The sequence below is a fragment of the Chlorocebus sabaeus genome, chromosome 13 (assembly GCF_047675955.1).
Source record: "Chlorocebus sabaeus isolate Y175 chromosome 13, mChlSab1.0.hap1, whole genome shotgun sequence".
Lineage (NCBI taxonomy): Eukaryota > Metazoa > Chordata > Mammalia > Primates > Cercopithecidae > Chlorocebus > Chlorocebus sabaeus.
This window is the reverse complement of record NC_132916.1, coordinates 19,767,090-19,786,700: the sequence shown is the minus strand read 5'-3', so window position 1 is coordinate 19,786,700 and position 19,611 is coordinate 19,767,090. Positions and strand designations below refer to the sequence as shown.

The 19,611-nt window shown below is 41.3% G+C and overlaps 1 protein-coding gene across 7 annotated transcripts in view; it reads left to right on the top strand.

The window, feature by feature from the left end:
* The window catches only part of MTHFD1L (methylenetetrahydrofolate dehydrogenase (NADP+ dependent) 1 like), a 233,869-nt gene that overhangs the window by 101,323 nt on the left and 112,935 nt on the right, over positions 1-19,611 (top strand). For all 7 annotated transcript variants that reach the window (XM_038001118.2, XM_038001115.2, XM_073022353.1 and 4 more), the window contains one exon: positions 4,411-4,522. In XM_038001118.2, coding sequence (XP_037857046.2) covers positions 4,411-4,522 — 112 coding nt within the window. The remainder of the gene's footprint in view (positions 1-4,410; positions 4,523-19,611) is intronic.

Below are 19,611 nucleotides of genomic sequence, written 5' to 3'. Positions count from 1 at the left end.
CTCAGTAAAGACTTGTTGATTAATTAAGTGAATGCTTATTATTTTTACTACATTCTCCTAAAAATACACATTTATTAATAAATAACTGAATAAGAGAGAAAAAATATGAAGTGATGTGATATTCCTTCATAACACTTCTCCGTCAAAGATGAATACTTATTATTAGTGCTAATCATTTTCTTGTTTTAAATAATTCTTTTTTTTTTTTTTTGAGACAGAGTTTCGCTCTTGTTGCACAGTGGTGCAATCTTGGCTTGCTGCAACCTCTGCCTTCTGGTTTCAAGCAATTCTTCTGCCTCAGCTTTCTGAGCATCTGGGATTACAGGCACCTGCCACCATGCCCGACTAATTTTTGTGTTTTTAGTATAGACGGGGTTTCACCATGTTGGCCAGGCTGGTCTTGAACTCCTGACCTCTTGATCCGCCCACCTCTGCCTCCCAAAGTGCTGGGATTACAGGCATGAGCCACCGTGCCCAGCGTAAATAATTCTTTTTTCTATTAGAAATCATTCGCGCTTCTGAGATATTTCCCACTCTGAAAACCTGGGAAATGGAAAGTCTAGTTTCCATTTAATGAATAAATTAGTAGATTTGTTGCCCCAAGCAGTTCTTATTGCCCTGACTTTATTTTCTTTTTAAGGGTTCTGAATCTCTGATTTATTAGGCAACACAGAAATAACAAGTTTAGATTGTATTACAAAAAGTGCTCAGGCCGGGAGCAGTGGCTCATGCCTGTAATCCCAGTACTTTGGGAGGCCGAGGCGGATGGATCACTTGAGGTCAGGAGTTTGAGACCAGCTGGCCAACATGGTGAAACCCTGCCTCTACTAAAAATATAAAAATTTGCTGGGCGTGGTGGGCCACGGCTGTAATCCCAGCTACTCAGGAGGCTGAGGCAGGAGAATAGCTTGAACCCAGGAGGCGGAAGTTGCAGTGAGCCGAGATCTCGCCACTGCACTCCAGCCTGGGTGACAGATTGAGACCTTGCCTCAAAAAAAAAAAAACAAGTGCTCAAACTGTTCATATACAGGACAGGACTGGGCTTGCTAGGGAGAGAAGGGGAAACTCTCCAGACTACAAGGACACAAGAACTCCTCATCCTAAACGAAGTATGAAGGTACACAGACAAGTTTCTTGTTGGTCAGAAAACAGAGAAATCCACAGTAGCTATAATACATCCATTAAAGAATAAGCATGTATTTATAGGAAACAAACAAAGCTTTCCATAGAGAAACCACTTTCGCCAGATGATTATATGGACTTGGGTTTTGTTTCTGAATCTGTCACTTGGCAAATGAAGATACCATCTTGAGGATGTTCCATGTCATCCATTTCATTTAAGGCATAGGCTGTTTTAAGATTAGTTTAAAAGATAAGGACCTTTTTACAAAATAAAACACTACATTCACTTAAAATAGTTGCAACATGAACTCTTGTACCCTGATCCTATGTTGTCACTCTGGGTTTCTTGTATCTAATCATTGACTAGGAATCTATCTCAGCAGGTAATCCAAAAATCATTGACTAGTTTGTAGATTATGCTTTCCTGCTCACATTTGAACACACCTGGTTGTAGTCTGGTAAGAGGTCATCAAGGGCTACATCATTGTAGGTTGCTAGGAGACCAGTAGTTCTTAATCCTGACTGCACTTGAGAAGCTCCTGGGAAGATTTAAGAATATTGATTGATGCCAGACTCCCCATCAGACCCAGTGAACGTAATGTCTGGGCATAAGGCTTGGGTACCCCAAGTGCTTCTCACGTATCGCCAGACTGAGGAAGACTTAAAACAAGAAACAATGAGAGCTCTTAACACTTTCCCAGAGGTTAGCCATGTGTGGCATTGATGGAAACTCCACATGCGAGAGCACACTGTCCAATATGGTGGCCACTGGACATGTGGCCATTTCAACCTAAATTCCCTGTATTTAAATAAAATTTGGAATTCAGTTCTTCAGTCATTTTAGCCACATTTCTATTTGTGCATTTATTTATTTACTTTTTACTGCTCACATTTAAGTGCTTAGAATTCTGGTAAGCTAACAAGTAATTGAAATATTAATCTTATGAAATGTTTGAAAGGGCCATTATGGAAAATATTCATAGCAAAATAGTTCCTGCCTTATTTTCCTAAGTGTTCTGCATATAAAATAAAACCCAGAACTCAAGATAAATATGTGTATGCCTTTGAGTTAGTCATAGAATTTTTTAAGCAACATGTTTAATTCGATGTACTGTATCTTATAGCTATATCCATGTTTGAGTGTGCAAGTGTGTGTGTACCTGTGTTTGGATGTCTAACAATGACGTTCCAGTATTTTTTTCTCGTGAACTCCATACTGGGAGTTTTAAAACCAGAGCCCTAATCTTGACTTAATTATTAATTTCCTCCGTGGCCTTGAAGAATTCCCTTAGCCTCTCTGGACCTTAACTTTCTGGATAAAGAAATTGGCCTCTTCGTGTTCTCAACATTATCTGATTCTGTGATTTCTAGCTAAAGCTACATTTATACAAAAATATCAAGTGCTTTTGCAAAGTAAAGAGTAGAATAGTGGTTATCAGAGGCAGTGGGGGATGGAGAAGTTGACCAAATAATACAAAATTCCAGTTAGACAGGAGGAATAAGTTTTCAATATCTATTATACAGCAAGGTGACCATAGTTAATAAAAGTGGATTGTTGCCAGGCGTGGTGGCTCACACCTGTAATCCCAGTACTTTGGGAGGCTGAGGCAGGCAGATCACCTGAGGTCAGGAGTTTGAGACCAGCCTGGCTAACATGGTGAAACCCCATCTCTACTAAAAATGCAAAAATTAGCTGGGTGTGGTGACATGCACATGTAGTCCCAGCTACTGGGGAGGCTGAGGCAGGAGAATCGCTAGAACCCAGGAGGCAGAGGTTGCAGTGACCCAAGTTGGCGGCACTGCACTCCAGCCTAGGTGACAGAGCAAGACTCCATCTCAAAGAAAAGAAAAAAGCATTGTGCATGTTTTAAGTGTTAAAAAATTAGATTTTAAATGTTCTCGCTACAAAATGGATAAATGTGTGAGGTGATGGATATGTTGGTTAGCTTGATATAATCATTCCATGCTATATACATATATTAGAACAGAACATTGTACATCATAAATAGGTGCAATTATTATTCATCAATTACAAATAAAAAATGCTTTTGCTAATAGGTTAGTATCAAACCTGAAAAATAAGAGAGAGTCTACAGAGGATAAAAGTCCTTTGCTTTTTTAAATTAAAATGTTGCTGAGGATCTAGTAGCAGTTTGGGGTGGTTATCCCAGGAAGAGCAATGTGCTTGTGCGGATTCAGCCCCCACCACTTCTGTCCCCTGGAGACCCAAGCTGGGTGCTTCTCAGACAGTTGGCAGCCTGTAGCTGAGTGAAGCCAGCTGCCCAGCCAGGGTGGAGTTTGTGACCTTGTCCTCGTCAAACTTTGACCATCTCCACTAGCTTATTATGGGCAAGAACATCAGAAGACCAGCAAGGTTAGGAGGGGATGGAGACTTCAGTTCTTTTTAAAAATATTTTCTTCAGAACACTTAAAAGGTTAATCTAGATAGAAGTGAGATAAGACAGAGATATATAAACACCAAACATACATATTTACGTATTCATAAACATGTGTCCCTGGGTTTTATTTTTATTTATTATTTTTTTCATTTTTGAGTCAGAGTCGGTCTGTCACCCAGACTGGAATGAGTGCGATCTCAGCTCACTGCAACCTCCACCTCCCAGGTTCAAGTGATTCTTGTGCTTCAGCCTCCCGAGTAGCTGAGCTGGGTTTACAGGGGTACACCACCACACCCTGCTAAATTTTGTATTTTTAGTAGAGATGGGTTTCACTGTTGGCCAGGTTGGTCTTGAACTCCTGACCTCAGATGATCTGCCCACCTCGGCCTCGGCCTCCCAAAGTGCTGGGATGACAGGCATGAGCCACTGCACCCAGCCAATTGTATTGATTTTTATGGTTACCTTTTGTTGAATGGAATCATTTCTTAATTTAAAAAATAAATAAATACACTTCTTATACTATCAGGGTTTAATTTCATTCTTTTGAAAAATATAGTGCGTAGCAACATAAAATAAGGTAAATAATTTATTTTATGGTCATTGAGTCAACTAACAAAATGGCTTAACAATATTTTGGAAGGAAGTGACTATATTCTCACAGTTTTGTGTCTCAGGTTCAGCATTAAATGTTGAATAACATGTTCCTAGAATCCGGAGGGGATTTGGTCCTTTGATTGAGTCAGAGTGTTTTGACTGTCTTGGAAATATTTTATGCATTAAATATACAGTATTCATAAAAGCTTTCCTACCCTGTTTGCCCCAAATTGATCTTGGTTTCCATGCTTCTATTTGTCTTTCGGGATTTTGATTTGCTCTTTCACTTCTCTAGGGGACACCTGTGTTCGTGCATGCAGGCCCTTTTGCTAACATTGCTCACGGCAACTCTTCAGTGTTGGCTGATAAAATTGCCCTGAAACTGGTTGGTGAAGAAGGATTTGTAGGTAAGTTACTTCTTTTAAATTTAGTTGTTGTAGAATATTGAAGAAATCTAAAAGCTGATGACAAGAATGGAGTGATATCCATACTGACTTAAAATCTATTCTTTCAGGCCCCCTCTTTCATAAATGGTTTCAGTAATGGAAAAGCCCTAAGGTCTGGTCTATGGAATTATGCTTGTGCTTGAATCATAGATTCTGGTATCAAGTCCATACGGGTTTGAGTATAAACTCTGACTCTTGCAAACTGAGTGACATTGTACACATTTTAATTACTACTGAACTTCAGTTTTCTTATGTGTGAAATTGTGGTAACAATATTGTATCAAACCTTTTAGGATTGTTATGAAAACTAAATGAGATACTTTAGTCATTCAGCAAATGTTTTTTGAGAAGATACCACTTAGAAGGCATGCTACTGAGAGCTAGGGATCCAGTGGTAAGCAAAAGAGATAGGTGCAGTGGCATAGACCTCTAAGCCCAGCTACTCAGGAAGCTGAGGCAGGAGGATTGCTCGAGCCCAGGAGTTTGTGTCCCGCCTGGGCAGCATAGCAAGACCCTGCCTCTGTGAAAAAAATAAAATTAAAACAACCAGCCTTAGCCCCTGCCCTTGTGGAGTGTACTGTCTAATGGTAATTTAATAAGAGAAAGCGCTCATTGACTGTCAGCCGTTACTACCCTTACTATGTAGTACTGATAACTTGAAGTCATGGGTTTATTTCCATATACGGTTTCTCGTTGTTTTTTGTGAGCTAATGTAGGAGAGATTCCCAACCAGTAGACTTAGAAATGTTAATTGGTAGGACTGCACACCTTTTGCTGCTGTCAAGCTCTTTGTAGAACCTGTTCCTCTTTGGCTTTTCTTGCATATTCCAGCTAGAAAGAAGGGGCGACTCTCACAGAGTTTACTAAGTCAGTACCAGCCCCAGTCTCACTCATGATACTAAGGCAGCAAGGAAACAAAGGACAAAACCAAAATGCAAGCATTCGTGGTGGAGTCCCTTAATCTGACATATGAGGGATTGCATTGGCAGACTTCCCGTACTAACAGATAATTCCCATTAACCTTACGTATGCCTATAATCAGGGATAGCAATCTCTTCTTCACTCTTGTCATCAGTTTTGGATCAAACTCAAAAGAGTTATTTTATTAGAAAAGAGTATGCTGGACAAAAGAACTTAGCACTGCATTTTATGCTCAGACATCACAAAGTTCATTCAGGGTTATTGAGACTCTTTTAAGAATTCCTCGTGGACCGGCAGTCAGGATCAGATGAGGTTTGATGGAGTTCCATTCCTCCACAATCTGTATTCTGCAGCTCTCATGTACTTGGCTGCTTCGGTAGCAAATCCACTGCAAGAGTGGCTAGATGTGCTGTCTAAGTGAATTTGTTCAATTGATCGCTGCCTAATTGTAGAGCTAATGGACGAGGAGGCTGGGTCAGGGTGGGCACTGGAAAGTTGGGTGCTTAAGTGGTGGTTCTGATGCATCAGCTCTGCAAATAAAGTAGCTTCTAGGAGGAAGCACTCTATTTTATGTGATAGAGATCTCTGCCCGTACCAGTTTTTACTTTGTCAAACACATATTTATAAAATACATGTTATCGTGGCAGAATATTTTTAAAGATATAAACGATGATGTATGCAAAATAAATGAGCTCTCTGTGTGACCTTGAACAAGCCATTAGCCTCTCTGGGTGTGTCCCTTGTAGACATTCTTATCTGAAAAATGAGAAGTTGGACCAGATGAGGAGTTGGATGTGGACGTGTAGCTGTGGACTCAGAGGTAGACGCTGTGGAATTGGAGCCCCGACTGGCAGTGTGTTTTCATTTCTCTAGGGCTCAATTTTTTATTTAATAAAAAGAGAATACCTGTGTTACCTGCAGTATTTTAATGAATAGGATCAAGTGAGAAAATGCTTTGTGAAATCTGAACTATGTGCAGGTCAGCAATTACACTAATTCTTTCTATGATCTCACCTAGTCTAAGATGCCATAAGAGGGGGAATTTTTCATAAGGATGAAATCTGCCATTGCCAGATAATTCGGAGGGCAAGCCCTAACCTCAACTGCTTTCAAGTCACAGATAGCCTTGGGCACATGAACGCTTCTCTTCCTTGGTTTCCTTACCTGTAAAACAGGGCTTTGGACAGGGCTTCCCTCTCGAAAGGACTTGGTAGGTTTGAAATGAGGCATGAATGAGATCACAGGGTTGAGTCCTGGCACCTGACACATGGTAAGACTCAATCCTTCTTGGCCACTCCTGGCTATCATTGTTACCCCCACTATTGATACACTACTGATGAAGGTTACATTTTCTTTTTTATTTAGATCCTTTTATTTTTTGGATGATTTTATTTATAGTTGTTATAAAATACACATAACATAAAAGTTACCATCTTCACCATTTTTGAGTGTACTTTCAGTAGCGAAGTACATCCACGTTGTTGTGCAACCAGGCTGCAGAACCAAAGTCCCATGCCCATTAAATACTCCTCATTCTCCTGCCCCCAGCCCCTGGCAGAAGTCTTCTACTTTCTGTCTCAATGAAGTTGACTCCTGGATACCCCATGTGAGTGGAATCATGCAGTATTTGTCCTTCTGTGACTGACGTATTTCACTTAGTGTAATGTCCTCAAGGTTCATCCATGTTGCAGCAGGCGTCAGAATTCTCTTCCTTTTTAAGGCAGAATAATATTCCATCATATGGATAGACCTTACTTTGTTTATCCACTCATCCTTCGTTGGACATTTAACTTGTTTCCACCTTTGGCTCTTGTGAATAATGCTGCTATGAACATAGATGTACAAATATATTTTAATGTCTAAAACTCATGCTGTATGATGTCTAAATTTGTGATGGCAATGACTTATATTCATAAATACATACCATGGAACTCTAGCCCTATAATGTTGAACTCTCCCGAAGGTGGTGTGTCCATGCTGTGGCTCTATTGGAATGCTGGCGGCAAAGCCAGTGTATTGGACAGTGGGAATGGGTCGTGGTCAGGAGACAATGTTCTTTCCTCATTACTTGGTCAAGCCTGCAGTGTGGGACTGGTTCATTCCTTGCCCTTGGATGAAGTTTGTAACAGTTTCCCTCTCATTCTCAGTTAATATCTAGTCCCTCTAACATATGTATTTTTTAATTCCTGTAGTCACTTTCAATCATAAGACTAGCCCCTAAAATTAAAAATGCACATCCAATTTTATATCAAAACTAAAAACTCCAAGTGTCTCTCAGACTTGAGGTCCTCTCCTCCCCGACATGGGCCTCCTCTGGCTGACAGTGGGAAGGGGAAGGTGGCTGCTTGCTTCTCTGTCACCCTCCTCTTGCACTAGGCTGGCCCTGGCCCCTCCTAGGTTGAAGCTTTGGCATGAGATGGTGCCCATGTAGCCTCTGCCAGCAGAGGTCCTCACACTTTTGGCAAAAGCCCTCTGAGCAGTACCTCATTTAGACTTTCCTACCTCTGGTTCCACACCTGGTCTCAGGTACCAGAGACCTCTGACCTCTGGCTGGGGACACACCTTGAGCCTTGCCAGCTGGTCTTCTGGTCCTCACTTGTGGCTTAAGAAAAAGCAAAGGGGGAAGTAGGGAGGCTGAGGCGGGTGGATCACTTGAGGTCAGGAGTTCAAGACCAGCCTGGCCACCATGGTGAATATCATCTGTGTCTGTGTGAAGAGACCACCAAACAGGCTTTGTGTGAGCAACAAGGCTATTTATTTCACCTGGGTGCAGGTGGACTGAGTCCGAAAAGAGAGTCAGCGAAGGGTGGTGGGATGATCGTTAGTTCTTATAGATTTGGGAGAGGCGTACAAAGTACATTCTTAAGGGCCAGGGAGAGTGTTACAAAGTACCTTCTTAAGCGCAGGGGAGACTATATTGCGTCAGTTAGGGTGGGGCAGGAACAAATCACAATGGCGGAATTTCATCAGTTAAGGCAGGACCTGGTTATTTTCACTTCTTTTGTGGATCTTCAGTTGCTTCAGGCCATCTGGATGTATATGTGCAGGTCCCAGGGGATATGATGGCTTAGCTTGGGCTCAGAGGCCTGACAGTGAAACCCCATCTCTACTAAAAAAAAAAAAACAAAAAAAAATTAGCCGGGCGTGGTAACAGGCACCTGTTAGCCCAGCTACTTGGGAGGCTGAGGCAGGAGAATCACTTGAACCCCGGGAGGGAGAGGTTGCAGTGAGCCGAGATCGTGCCATTGCACTCCAGCCTCGGCAACAGAGAGAGACTGTCTCAAAAAAAAATAATAAAAATAAAAATAAGAAAAGGGGAAAGTAGCTTTGCATCCTCTTCACTGGGCGCTGGGAGGGGAGCTGGGTGTGGCACACTGATAACTTTCTTTGAAGAAATTCTTTCCCAGGTTCTAACCTGTCAACCCTTTTGAAGCCTCAGTGGGCTAAGGCATGCAAAATCTGTTTCAAACTGCTTTGCAAACCCTGCCAGTTCGGCCAGCACCATCCTTTGGCATGTGAGCAAATTGACACCGATTTGAGGCCCGAAACAAAAGTGAGACAAAAAGACCTTGATTTCAACATCCTTCTACAGAAGCTAAATGCAGTAGGCGCATGTGAGGTGTTTCTGAAGTCTGAGCAGGAATTCATGTTCTCCAGAAAGTTGTCATTTATAGTAGACTATCTTTATGATCTCATAACAGGAAAGGATGTCTTAAAACATGAAAAGCTCAAACCAAAGAGAAAAATATTGATAATTTGGGCTGCGTTAATAAATAAACTGTATGTGATAAAAGATACAAGGTTAAAAAACAAGTGACAGATTGGAAGGAAACATTTGCAAAGATAATAGACAATGATTAGCATTGAGAATACGTAAAACACTAAAGACTAAAGACTGATAAGAGAAAGACGAATCCAATACAAAAATAGAGAATATGAAAAGGTGATTCGCAGCAAATGAGCAATTTGGTGGAATTTCTAGGTAGAACTGAAAATGAACAAATGATTAGCAATTTCACTTCTATGTATATTCTGGAAAAGAAGTAATCGAAAATATATTTAAGTCCTTTGAAACTTAATTGACTTCAGTACCCCTTTAATGAGCATTTATTGAACTTCTGCTGTACGTCAAGTACTATCTGCTAGGAGCTGGGAATCAAGGATAAATAAGACAGGTTTCTTGCCACCCAGTAACTGATGATGTGATGTGAGAGACTAGAACTTCAGTGGTAAGTACAATGCACTTGATTAAGTACTATATTAGTTAAGGTTCTTAACTAAGAATTTGAAGGAATGATGGGCATCTCTTAAATAGAACTGTCTCCATATTACCAGTTTTGCTGATTTAGTCTAATTTTTGTTCTAACAAAAAGCACATGCAAGGAAGTAATTATTTTGTCGATTCTGAATAATTAGTCTAAGATAATGGAATCAGTAGTTCATTTAGACTTAAAACAGAGTGACATTTATTTAAATAATGGCATGAATTTGCAAAACACTTTATGAGAATTTTTCAAAAACTACTGTGATCACCTTTGTGTCTGTCTCTTCCATTAGTCAGCAGTCCTCATGGGAGTCCACCTAACTTCCATTTACATGCTGTAAAGGCAAACAGATATTTGGCATTGAATTCTAATCATGTATTACATGTAAAAAATAAAGCACAAGGAAAGAAAGAAAGGAAAAAGCAGTATTGAGTTCCTGGATTTTAAAAACATTATTATTTCATCTTTAAACTGTAGGAATTTCAAACTTACCCATGAACTTTGGATTTTTTAATTTGTTTTCTGCTCTCTCCGTTGGTTTTGATTCCGGGTTTCAGGTAAAGATCTTGTCTTTGCAGGAGAGGGCAGAATGCAGTTGTGTATCCTTATAGGCAGGTGTCATTAACTGAGGGTCACCAGTCACTGGTGGACTCATGGATAGACTTACATCTACAACTCCTCCCATAATTAAATATAGACTCATGCATATGGATATATATACTTCTTTTTTTTTTTTTAGTTGGAGTCCCATTCTGTCTTCCAGGCTGGAGTGCAGTGGCATTATCTCAGCTTACTGCAACCTCTACCTCCCAGGTTCAAGCTATTCTACCTCAGCTTCCTAAGTAGCTGGGATTACAGGCATGGGCTACCACACCCAGCTAATTTTTGTACTTTTAATAGAGGTGGGGTTTCCCCATGCTGACCAGGCTGGTGGACCTGGGAGGCGGAGCTTGCAGTGAGCTGAGATAGTGCCACTGCATTCCAGCCTGGGCGACAGCAAGACTCCGTCTCAGAAAAAAAAAAAAAAAAAAAAAAAGCTACCTAATCGATTGCAACTCTGCGGCTTGCTCTTTGTAGAGAATCACACAGACCCGGCTGTGTTCCCCAGGTGCTTCCTGGGTACTTGAGCATAAACACTCATGCAGCAGAGGAGACATATGAGACAAGTGCCCAGTTAAAACGCAGGGTGATCTTTGCCTCAGACATTTCAGGGTTAGGATTTAGAGATCAGAATGAATAGACATAGCAGTTCCAAGACAAATTGAATGGGATTGGGAAACCAAGCCTTGTTAATATTTTCATTAAAAATGCCCCCGTTTTCTAAGCCATTCCTGAGCATTAGACCGGTACTGAGACTATCATATACCTTCTTACTCAATCCTTAAAACCGTCTATGGGATCAGTGTTACTATCCTCATCTTACAGATGATGTAACAGAAGCTTAGCGAGATGATGATACATGTCCACGATCAATCAGAGAATAAGTGACAGAGGATGTGACCCGAGGGCTCCCTCTTGCCAAAGCCTGTGGGTGATCAGGCGGCTATTTTGCTCTCAGTGTTTTTCTCAATGCTTTTTACCTGGTTGCCATCCTCTCCTGTTAAAAAACAATTTCAGCCAGGTGCGGTGGCTCACTCCTATAATCCCAGCGCTTTGGGAGGCTGAGATGGGTGGATCACTTGAGGTCCGGAGTTCAAGACCAGCCTGACCAACATGGTGAAACCCTGTCTTTGCTAAAAATACAAAATTTGCCAAGCGTGGGGGCACATACCTGTAATCCCAGCTACTAGGGAGGCTGAGGCAAGAGAATCGCTTGAACCCGGGAGGTGGAGGCTACAGTGAGCTGAGATCGCGCCATTGCACTCCAGCCTGGGCAACAAGAGCAAAACTCTGTCTCAAAAAGCTAAGAAGAATTTCAGGTGAGCTGTCCGTAGCAGATGGTCACAGTTACAGGAAGTACCAATATATTGTAATGTGTGCCAACAGTAGTGGGTAACTTTGGTCCTTTTTTTCTTTTCTCTCTCCTACTTTAACATTCCTTCCTCCCAAGTAGGTTACTGATTAAAGATGACCTTATCAAGTCCCACCCTGTTTCCTTGCCCTACCTCTCAACCTGTATTTTTGGGAGACAGTTTTTTTATTTTTTTTATTTTACTTTTTTGAGACGGAGTCTCATCTGTCTCCTAAGCTTGAGTTCAGTGGCGCGACCTTGGCTCACTGCAATCTCCGCCTCCCAGGTTCAAGTGATTCTACTGCCTTAGCCCCCTGAGTAGCTCGGCTTACAGGCACGCACCACCATGCCTGGCTAGTTTTGTATTTTTAGTAGAGACAGAGTTTCTCCATGTTAGCCAGGCTGGTCTCAAACTCCTAACCTCGGGCGATTCGCTCACCTCTGCCTCTCAAAGTGTCGGGATTACAGCCATGAGCCACCGGGCCCAGCCTAGGGGACAGTTTTATAATCAATCTTCTTGGCCTTCAGAGGACTCTGCTGGTGGCCATTCCCAGCTACTGGCTTGTTCTCTCTTTCCACTTTTATTGCCCTGAAATTCTAAATATTCCATCATTTTGGTAGAAGAAAACCAGACCAAACTAAACATTCTCATGATTTCATCCACCCTTTAAAAAAAAAAAAAAATCTGACGTCAAGTGATCCTACAGCTCTAAGCTTTAATTCTCCCAGACCTTGCCCTGTTTACATTATTTAAAAACACTGATCTCAGCCTGGGCTCCACTTTTGTTATTATGATACTTCCAGGTTTTCTGTCTTTAGTAAATTTATTCATAATTAAATCAAGGATGAGAAGTGCTGGCTTATTAGAGACTCTGGCTGAAGGTCATGTGCTAACTCAGGAAACTGCTAATCACGGGTCGTGTTTTTCAGCCCCTGTCTTCAGGAAGGCCTGCCTCTTGGGGAGGATTGTTTTGTGTCGTCTCCAGAGCTCCCATTTCTCCTATGTGGCTTGGTGCTGAAGCTCATTCCTCCCCTCACTGCCTGTTCGGCCTTTGTCCTACCTCACCTTTCTCTTTCCATGCTTTTGTGTAAAGTAGCCCTCTTTCAAGCTGCTCCTCTGTCCTTTAAAAACAAATAAAAAAGCAAAATGTTCTGCATATACACGAAACAGGAAAGTATGCAGAGCAATGTCACAAACACCAATGTTCCCACCACTCTATTTCATCGAAATCTTAACATGTCGCTGTGTGTCCTTTGGTTTTTTTGTTTTTTTAGAGATACGTTTAGCTGGGCATGGTGGCCCATGCCTGTAGTCCTCGCTACTTGGGAGGCTGAGGCAGAAGGATCAATTAAGCCCAGCAGTTTAATTCTCCTGGGCAACAGAGTGAGACCCTGTCTCTAAAAAAAAAAAAAAAAAAAAAAAAAAAGGAAAGGAAAAAAAAGAGAGAAGAGAAGAAATCAGATATTAGAGACACAGTTGAAGTTCCCGTGGACCCTCCTGATCCCGTTCTTTTTTCTGCTTCTCTCTTGATTTGAGTGGTTATCATTTCCGGGTGTATGTTTCTACTTTGACCACATATATATATGTACACTAAAGATCTGTAGCAGAGGTTTTCAGACTTTCTCTGCTTATGACCATTAATGGCCCAGCAATTTTCTTCATGGTACTCCCAGGCAAGAGAAATACCTAACATGTCCATTTATTAAATAGTTAGGTCCAAACAACTTAATCAATATTTATGTCTTTACAACTTAGTAGCTGCCTGAAAAAAATATACATATGAATTCAAAGGAAAAAATTATATCATTTCATTTTTAAATTACCACCATACGTTATGAATGAGATGTGTGTCCTTGTCAGGCACCAGACAACTTCTGACCCTTTGTAATCAGTTGACACCCGTGCCTCATTTCCTGCTCCACGTTGATTTTCACACGATTTTTGCATTTTGCTGCGGTACCTGCCAAAAATTTTGCTTTGCAAATATATGATGTCATTGAAAGGGATGTAGAGCACTATTGTTGAAGCAGTGAAAAACCTCATATGAGTAGTATTTGCAGTGTCCAATGATGTCCTGTATCGCCGCGTTTCCCTCACATTTTAAAATATCCCACAGTGCCTCTGAGTTTGCTGCAATGCCTCACGGCACCTCATTGCACATTAGAACCACAGATGTGTGGCTTTTCTTGGTATTTTGTATGTGTTTTCAAATGTTATATATTAATAGATGTTAACTGACTGCATTGTTCTATAACGACGTCAGTGCACTTTTTCTGTAAATGGCAAGATCATAAATAGTTTGAGTTATAGAGTCTCTGTCCCAAGTACTCAATTTAGAAAGCAGCCACAGGTAAAGCATGAATTCAGAAACTAGTCCATGTTTAGGAATGGGTCTGGCCATGTTCCAACAGATGTTATTAATGGTTTCTAACATTTGAATTCCATATAATTTTCACATGTAATAATACTCTTCTGATATGGTTGGCAACATTTTAAAAGGTGGCCAGGCACAGTGGCTCATGCCTGTAATTCCACTGCTTTTGGAGGTCAAGGTGGGAGGATCGCTTGACCCCAGGGATTCAAGACCAGACTGGGCAACATAGTAAGATCCCATCTCTATTAAAAAATTGTTTTAATTAGCCAGGTATGGTGGCCCATGCCTGTAGCTCCAGCTACTCAGGAGGCTGAGGTGGGAGGATCACTTCAGTCCGAAAGTTCAAGGCTGCAGCAAGCTATGATCACACCTAGCTACTTGGTAAGCTACTATGGATGACAGAGTGAAACCCTGTCTCGAAAGAAAGAGAGAGAGAGAGGGAGAAGGAGAGAGAGAGAGAATACTTTTTAAAAGAGAAAGAAAGAGAGAGAGAGAGAAGGAAGGAAGGACGGAGAGAGAAAGGGAAAGAAAAAGAACACTTTTTAAAAGGATAATTTTTAAAAACTTAATAATTTAAATGTAAAAAAAAAAGGATACAGACCATATTCAAAACCAAGAGACACCTGGATTTGTCCTGGGAGCTATACTAGCAAACTTCTGCTCTATAACTTTATATCTTTGTGCAACATAACAGTTTTGCATTTGTCTATGTTGCTGTGATCCAAAAAGCCTCATTTTGCTTGCAGTTTAGTCTTCCGTGCGTGCATATAGCACGTGCATTTGTGCATTATTTGTCAAGGGGCTTTCAGATTGCTTCCGGTGTTCTGCTGTTACAAATAATGCTACAGGGAATATTCTTGTCCATGTCTCTGAGATTTAGTCCAAAAGGTCTTCTAGGGACTATATACAGGAGTGAGATTTGGAGGGTTGAAAGTATGCTTAGCAACAACTTAATAGATAAAGCCAAATTGTTCTGCAACGTTATACCAATTTATATCACTACCAATTGTGTGTGTGAGATTTCTGACCTTTCAACGTTTGTCCTGACATTTTTTTTTTTTTTTCTTGAGACAGAGTCTCAGTCTTTTGCCCAGGTTGGAGCGCAGTGCCATGATCTCAGCTCACTGCAACCTCCACCTCCCAGGTTCAAGCAATTCTCCTGCCTCAGCCTCCCAAGTAGCTGGGATTACAGGTGCACGCCATCACACTGGGCTAAGTTTTGTATTTTTAGCAGAGATGGGATTTTGCCAAGTTGGCCAGGTTGGTTTTGAACTCCTGACCTCAGGTGATCCGCCCACCTCGGCCTCCCAAAGTGCTAGGATTACAGGCATGAGCCACCATGACCGGCTCAACACTTCTATTGTTAGATTTTTTTAGCTCTTGCTAATCTGATGGTAGTTCATTATAGTTGTGAGGTTAAGCATCTTTATGGCTGTTTCTGGGCATTTGTGAATTGTCTGTTTTGTATTGTGCTATTTACCTTTTTCTCACTAATTAATGGAAATCCTTTATAGATTCCGAGTACGAATACCTTGCCATTACGAGTTACAAATATCTTCTCCCCTGTATGGCTTATCTTTTAAATATGCTTGATGTACCTTTTCTTGTCCACCCTTTTTCTTTATAATTTCTGCTTTGGGAGGTTATAATCGTTTGTATTGCCTTACAAATGTTGTCTCTTGCATTGAGGCCTTTAATCATCTTAGAATTTGTTTGCATAATGGTCTTTTTTCCTTAACTCTTACAGTTTGTGAGACTTTTCTGCCCTGGTGGTACGTGCATCAGTGGTTGTCAGCCCAGCCCTATGAAAAGGGCCAGCTGGCCTCCATAGATCTAAGGCAGCCGAGAGTGCTATTCCCGTTGTCCCAGGTTCTGCAGCATCCAAGGCGAGTGCAGCTGGGGCCGGCTGTTCTTCCAAAAGCGTCATCTCTCCTTTACCTGCTCCTTCCGCACTTCCCCTGACATGGGTGCACAGTCCTCAGGAAAGTCAGAGTCTCTCTTGACTTCCTACTTGCTAAGTCAATCCTAGGAACTGTTAGGTACAATTCCGAGCAGTTGTCATAAAAGAAGTTTCCTCAGAAGTTTGAAAACCAAAGAAAGGGTTTAATTTTCTTCTTTTCGTTTTGTTTTCTTTTTTGTTTTTTGAGACAGCGTCTCGTTCTGTCGCCCAGGCTAACAGCACACTGCAACCTCCACCTCCCGGGCTCAAACCAACCTCCCACCTCTGCCTCCCGAGTAGCTGAAACTGCAGGCAGATACCACTACACCCAGCCAATTGGTCAATTTTCTGTGGAGACGAGGTCTCACTGCGTTGCCCAGGCTGGTCTTGAACTCCTGGGCTCAAGTGATCGCCTGCCTCAGCCTCCCAAAGTGCTGGGATTACAGGCGTGAACCACTGCACCCATCCAAAATGATTTAATTTTATGGTCAAATTCTACATTGTCTATTGACTTTAATATTTTTATAAAATTCTTTGAATAAAATGTCTTTACCTGGAATACCTTCAGTGTACTTACTGGATTAGAGGCAGGTAGGTCCTGTATGTATGGCTAGTATGTTCATTAAATATGAAAGTAATGGAAAGATGTTTATGACATGAAGAGAGGAACCTTCGCCTGTCAAGATAATAGAAATGGAAAGATTTGTATGGCCTGGCTCAGCAGAAAAAGGAGTACATGATTTAGCAATTTTTTAGAATTGAGTTTTCAGAAGAAAAATGCAAAACAAATGAGAATTAAGTAACTAGAAAGCCTTTTCTCCCCTTTATTCCGATAAAGTAACTGAAGACTTTCAATGAAAAGCCTGGTTTCTGTCTTTCTACACAGTGCTTTGGGAATAGTAAGCTGTTAGAAGTCAGTGCTTAGAAGTACCTACCATCCTTAACACAGGAACCAAAGACAAGGAAGAAAAAAAAGCAAGATAAATAAAGTAAAAGTAAAAAAGTACCACCATCCTGAATTTTGTATATTGATGATGTTCATGTTTTTGAACTTACACATATTCTTCTGTATAAGTAAAGTATTTCGTAAAATTAAAAATATTTTATAAAATTAGGAACAGAATTTCTTAAAGATCAACATAGTACTAATACATTTTACAATCTGTCTTTCAGAGTTTCAGTGGACTTACGTTAGAGTAATATTTTTCGAGTTCATTTTGATGCCAATGTAATTCATGTGTCATTTTCCACTATAATACAATTAAAATCCAGATAATGGAGATGGATTTTCTTCTGAGTAGCTGCGCATATGAGGTTTCAGGCTCCAATTGCCTGGTTTTGAATTGCTCTTTGCCATGTGCTGCCTGTGACCTTGGGTGAGTCACTTCATCTCCCCCACATCTAGGTCTCTCCAATACCTGTCTCCAGGCTTGTTCTAGAGTGCAGTGATGATGGAGAAGGCACAGTCTGTGGCACAGAAGAGTCAGGGGTTGGCAGCTACTATTCCTACTGTAGGATGCCAAGGATCTTCACCTAGAGGATAAGGCTTCAAAAACATAATTCATTCTTTAAAGTGCTTAATACCTCTGTGAGTATACTTTTTTCCATCTTTTTTTTTTTTTTTTGGTAAATGAAACTCACTGAGGAATTTGAGTTCTGACAACGGGAAACACTACTCCTTGTGTGTCCTCCTCGTACAGAGATGTCTGGGACCATTATACATAGAGGTGATCTGAGAAATCAGGGGGGCTCTGATTGTTTTGAAAACTCTCCTTTGAGGTTGGGCACCATGGCTCATGCCTGTAATTCCAGCACTTTGGGAGGTGGATCACTTGAGACCAGCTTGGCCAACATGATGAAACCCGTCTCTACTAAAAATACAAAAATTAGCTGGGTTTGGTGGCATGCACCTGTAATCCCAGCTACTTGGGGGGCTGAGGAAGGAGAATTGCTTGAACCTGGAAGGTGGAGGTTGTGGTGAGCCAAGATCATACCATTACACTCCAGCCTGAGTGACAGAGTAAGATTCTGCCTAAAAAAAAAAAGAAAAGGGAAAAGAAAACTCTCCTTTGAGTTCAGGTAATCCTTCTAGAAAGGCTCGTTTAAAATGTTTCCTTGTTACCTGGGAGAAAGCAGGAAGCACTGGGAAATAGCACGTCACTGGTGCCCCATGCCATTTCAGTGCCTTTGCCTGTCTTGCCTCAGCCTTGCACTCTGGAATGCAAAAGAGTAGAAGAAACTCCAACATGAAAATTGTCTACAGACAATGCAGAGAATCTTCAGTGGCATTAAACATTAAAATTAAAGACACATGGTCTTAAATTCAGCTGGCATATTTGACATCTCAAATATACTCTTGGTGCCAAAAGGGATGTTAAGCAAAATTTGAGGGATTTGACTCCTTATTTGGGAAAGACCATCAGAACCAAGGGGAGAGAAACCAGAGGCAAACTTTATTGAAACATGGAGTAGCTAAGTCATTTTGTATATGTTACTTTTACCCAGCCAAGTACAGTCTATGGTTTCATATAGTGAATTTGATTTCTACTCTCAGTTCTTTTCCTTTAATGAAAGTGCTAGTCAACAATGCAGAACTTGGGCAACTTTTATAAATGTGTTTGCTTTACAACCAATCTTATTAAGTCAGGGTATCATCTAAGGGCCCAATCAAGGACTTTTCATTTAAAAAAGAGTAACTCTAAATTAACTTGCATTGTGATATAACCCTTAAATTCCAACTGTCATAGGGAATCCCAAGACCTATATCTGACCTACTGTGTGTGCTGTGTTCTAATACACTGGTCCCCCACCTTTTTGGCAGCAGGGACCGGTTTCGTGGAAGACAACATTTCCATGGTTTTGGGATTAAACGGTTCCACCTCAGATCATAAGGCATCGGTCCTAGATCCCTTACATGCGCAGTTCACAGTAGTATTCACACTCCTATGAGAACCTAATGCCGCCGCTGATCTGACAGGAGGTGGAGCTCAGGCAGTAATGCTCACTTGCCCGCTGCTTAGCTACTGCTGTGCGACCCAGTTCCTTACAGGGGCTGCGGACCAGGGGGTTGGGGATCTCTGTTTTTTTTGTTTTTGTTTTTTGGAGATCAAGTCTCGCTCTGTTGCCCAGGCTGAAGTGCAGTGGCACAACATCGGCTCACCGCACTCTCCACCTTCCCAGGTTCAAGTGATTCTCCTGTCTCAGCCTCCCAAGTAGCTGGGACTACAGGCGTGTACCATGCCCAGCTAATTTTTGTCATTTTAGTAGAGACAGAGTTTCACCATGTTGACCAGGCTGGTCTCGAACTCCTGGCCTCAAGTGATCTGCCCCCCTCAGCCTCTCAAAGTGCTGGGATTACAGGCGTGAGCCACCGTGCCTGGCTGGGGACCTCTCTTCTAATATGCTTACCATGCCAAATGCATTATGAAGAAAAACAGAAACAAGGCTTTTAATGTTAGTCTTACTTTCTCGCTACTAAAATTGGCAAAATGTTTCCATTTTGCAAAATAATATAGTATTGTCTATAGGATCTTCTCTAACCTGCCTTTTACATTTAATTAGGCTTCTATGAGTCATTCAGGTAGTTGCATCTAGCAGGC